The 4,617-nt window shown below is 42.4% G+C and overlaps 1 protein-coding gene across 1 annotated transcript; it reads left to right on the top strand.

Annotated features, from left to right (window-relative positions):
- LOC6611742 lies at positions 1 to 1,032 on the top strand. The gene has a single exon (XM_002036229.2). The coding sequence runs from the start codon at positions 225 to 227 to the stop codon at positions 948 to 950; it is 726 nt and encodes a 241-aa protein (XP_002036265.2). The 5' UTR covers positions 1 to 224; the 3' UTR covers positions 951 to 1,032.
- The last annotated feature ends 3,585 nt before the right edge of the window (positions 1,033 to 4,617 follow it).

Here is a 4,617-nt window from a genome sequence, read left to right on the forward strand (position 1 = left end):
ACGATTGAATTGAGCAGCGCCCCTATAAGGAATACGCTGCCAGTCGTTTTCCAAAAATTCATTTGGATTAAATAAAACAAGTAAATTGCAAGTTTCATGTACGGCCATCTCAGTTGTTTCGAACTTTAGCTCAAATCTTTATAGGTCCAATCGAATTTTAGTAATCTTTTGTATAATTATGTACCAAATTTCTACATGCAAGTCGTTGGGTTTGCTTATCGAAAATGGCGAATAATGAGAACGAGAATGGCATAGCACTGGTCAAGTTTGTATCAATGACCCTGCTCATTTTGGGCATCTGTCTGCTGGCCGCCATTCCGCAATGGATGATCCTGTGCCTGTTTGGAGATGGTGTCCTGATATACACCATCGCCTGCTTTTTCGTGGGCTTCGTGGTGCTCGTCTTTATCCATTTGATTGAGCCGCTGAAGTACTGGAGGCCATGCAACTATATCGTCATCGCCGTTTGCTACGAACTTATGACACTGGGGACAGCCAGTTTTCTAATGAACTGGCGTCTGGTTTGCACCATCGTGGTGATGGCCACGGCTCTGCTTTTCCTCGGAGTCACGCTGCTCATTTGTGCCGTTCTAATTAGCACTGGATTTTATATGAACCCCTTCAAACTGGCCGTCGTGGGAGGAATGCTATTCGTTCTGGCATTTTGTATTGAACTTATGAATAACCTGCTGGCGTGGAGGTATTGGCAGGATGTGGCTATCGGTGTCTTCGTTGCCAGTGTAGTTATTTTGGTCATCTCCCACGTGCTGATCACATACATCAGCTTCGAGTTCCTGGTCAGAGATGACACCATCTTGGTCGCCATAGTGCTCTATATCGCCTATATACTCTTCCTGATCGGCGGTCGCATTTCCCTGATATATATCAAGGGAAACGCCGATCGTTCCGCTACATCGACCACTTCAACGCCCTATAACGAATATGAATAATATCGTAAAACTTTGTGATGTATCCTCTGTGTAAGCTAAAATGTCGGATTGTCTAATAATTAGATCTCATGCACTGTTTTTATTAATGGGTATTCGACTTTTTTAAACACAAAAACTTTCCAGACAATACTAACTTGAAGTCGTATTTAGGTAACTCCTTTTCGATAAGCATGACGTGTTGGTATTCATTTTGAAAGCGATCTTGAAATGGTGTCATTCATCATTGGAATCAGAAACGGATGAGTATATAGCCTCAATCACGTTCCTGGTGCAATGCGAATACGTGACTCGAGAGCTGATCTCAAATTGAAATCTCTGAGAATATAACAATACGTACAGTACAGCAATGTTTCACTTGTTTCCAATAACTACGAATGAATAATTTATTTTCTTAAGCTACTTTAAGATCTTAGTTAAAGGGATATAACTAATGTAGTAAGGTACTACTTATAGTACCATATTTGGTAATCCGAAATCAATTAAAAGTCGCATTAAATTGTTGAACATGAAGCAGATTTTCGTGTGGCAAAAAAAACCCGAAATTATGGAATCATGGTCACAACGGTCGGCCATAAATTAAACTAGAATAGTATTTGCCCATTCGAATGTGCGAGCAGAGTAGCGGCGTGGGAGCGAGACGGATGATGTTGGGGTGGACCAAAAAAGGTTTGGGGGCGATATTGAGGAAGAGATGCCGGCAATTGAAATTGTCGTCGTTTCTGTTGTTATTGCTCGGTTTTTCTGGCTCGCAGCGGATGCAATTCCTACAAAATGATAATTTATGATAATGATGCTTCCGTTATGGCGAGCACAAAACTGGACATTGGATGGCACAGGACATTGGATTGTGTGCGCCGTGCTGCACATAAAAATCAGCCAGTGAGATATGGCGAAAAATTTGCCAGTTTCATTCATTTTACGGGTCGGGCCTCGCATATTTATTGATAATTTCCGTGAATTTTGCAGCAGTCAAGCGAAAGCGGAAGTTATGCCATTTGCTGCACAACCGACCACCCCCCCCCTACTAACTCCCCCTCTCCCACAACCAAAACAGGACAATAAATGTGTAGTTGTCATCCCGGCGATAGGCGTACGCCGCCGTGGGCGTGGCAGTCGGTTAGAGTGACTACCAAAATCAAAGTGCCTATCGATTGCGTTGATTTGCCTTGTTTATTGTCTCGACTAAGGCGACAGATCCCCCTTATAAGACCCCTTTCCACCCGATTGTTTTGACTGCCCCTGAGTACGAGTATTTATGGGTTACGCTCGAACAATAATGACGGTGGGCTAGTCCATTGTCTGCGATTATCAATAAGCATTAGCCAAACAATAGGATGCTCAGTGTCAGTGGTTCCTAGCCCCTTTCCCGCCAGCCACAGCCCACTTGGGTGAGCATTCTAATGACCTTGAAAATTAGTTCCTGCATAAATCTCCCACACCCACTTACACTCCTCACTCTACACTCCCCACTCCAAACTACCACACACTGCTGGCCATAATAAGTTCTTAATTATTGTTTATTATTTATCGCCGATTGCATATTAATTGCTGGCCATGTGACAAAAATTCCATTTTAATTTGCAATTACAAACATATGGCTGGTCGGCCCGAAGCACCGACAATATGCTCGAAATCAGCTCATGGCTGATGCACTGCATCCGCTTTTGGTCAACGGCAGGAAGATCCATTAACTCCATACAAAATTCAGTGGACCGTGGCGCATACAATAATGAGATGAATATTGTTTACGAACACTTTTAATAAATATATATATATTTTTTAGTAAAATTCAATTAGTAAAACAGATTCGCCGTTTTCTCTCTCTTTCAAATTACAGAAATACTTCAATAAATGAGTAGAAGCATGGAACATTATGAAAATAAAATAATACATTTCTACACATATCATAAAAGAATAAAATACCTTTATTTAATGCCAACGCCTTTGGTTTAAATTTATCGGTAGACGAGAACAAACTTTTGTCAAATAAGAAACTGCATTGAGCCAAGCTGCTCATTTGCAAGAGTTTAAAGTGCACTTGCCAGTTGCATATGAATATGGAAATAGTTTTCCTTATCTGTCACGAGACTGCTGCTGATTCTGGCTGCGACTTTTCCAAAATACGCTGGCAAATGGAGCCAAAAGTTATGGAGGACCCACTGCCTCGATTTGCCCAACTCCGATTCAAGTTCGGAAAACTTTCGCTGGGGATAATGCGAATCGCACAGAGAGCGAAGTGTTTGGCATAAAGTTATGCGCCAGCCAAACAACAATAAAATAATATAATTTTTTTGTTTGCCAACTCTCAATTGGGTTGGTACAGCAGCATTGGGTAGGGGGGGGAATACCCTGCCATTATTTGTATTTTTTTCGGCAATTCGCGACTGCTTCGACGCTGGGCCGTAAACTTTTCAAGGAATATCGAAAGTTTGCTCTCATCGCGTTCGGCTCGCTAAAAAGCAAAAAGCTGCGAGCTGCGCGGGAGACACACAAAGGCTACAAAACTTATAACGAGAAAACTTTGCCACTTGGCAAATGCGCGATAAAGAAACAAACGGAACAGAGAACCCGGCAAAATAGAGCCGGGCTCCAAGGAGAGATGAGATGAGCAGCCGAACTAGGAGCGAAGAAGATGCCGTCGAGCTGATACCAATGGCAGCGCTAACTTGGCCAAAAGCGAAATGGCAGCACCTTATCCTGGCTTCTAGCGAACTATGAGTTTCCTAGGTACAAGGTGTTATGATGCCAGACCAATCATAACATTTTGGATAAAGAAATAGTACTCAATACAATTTCATTCTTATTTCTAATAAATTTCGTTAGAATCGAATGTGATTTTTTGGCAAAACTGATCACCAACAACTTAGGTTTTTAATGCTCGGATTATTGTTTATGTTATTTTACTTTCTTCTCTTCTTTTAATTGGCACAAAAGTCTAAGATATGTATATATACATTTCTACATTACTATATCTATTCGGATATACCCGATCCAAAGAGCATATGGCAGGGTAATCCAGAGCAGCGATTGGATAAAAACTTGCTCAGCCTTCACCAGTGGAGCCGCCGGCTGGGCTGGCTAAATATAAAACTTCGGCAGAAGCCGGGCTTTTCGCTGACAATGGAAAAGCGGAGGGAAAACTCAAGAAAACTCATTCGCGCGTTTTAACTAACTAGCAGAGTGAGCCGCGTAAGCACAAGGAAAAACTGGCAAAAATTATTATTTACGCACGGATGGTGTCATCTAATTATGAATTCATTTTCGTTTTCTATGCCGCCACCACGCCCACAACAACTGGCTTTCTTGGGCTTTCCTTTGGTCCTTTGGTCCTTGGTCCTTTGGCCAGGTCTCAGAAATTAACGAAATGCGACCGCACTCGGACAATGCACCTGCAGTGCTGGGAAGCAGCTTCCCGATCGCCATTCTTCGCATTTGGCGGCGGGTTGCTTTTAATGCCATATTTTGCATGCGATTTTTTTGCAGGCCGCCATGATAAAAAGTTTGCTGCACGCAGCATTTTCAGCATTTTGAGCATTTTGCATTCTGCATTTTTGCGCCCAAGTTGCATTTTTCAGTCCAGACTGGGGGACTCGTCGACCAAAGAAAATTTCATGCTCTTTGAAAACTTGTTAAAGTATGATAACCACAATGCAGGCCACACCCCCGC

This window comes from Drosophila sechellia, chromosome 2L (genome assembly GCF_004382195.2).
Source record: "Drosophila sechellia strain sech25 chromosome 2L, ASM438219v1, whole genome shotgun sequence".
NCBI classification, from domain to species: Eukaryota; Metazoa; Arthropoda; class Insecta; order Diptera; family Drosophilidae; genus Drosophila; species Drosophila sechellia.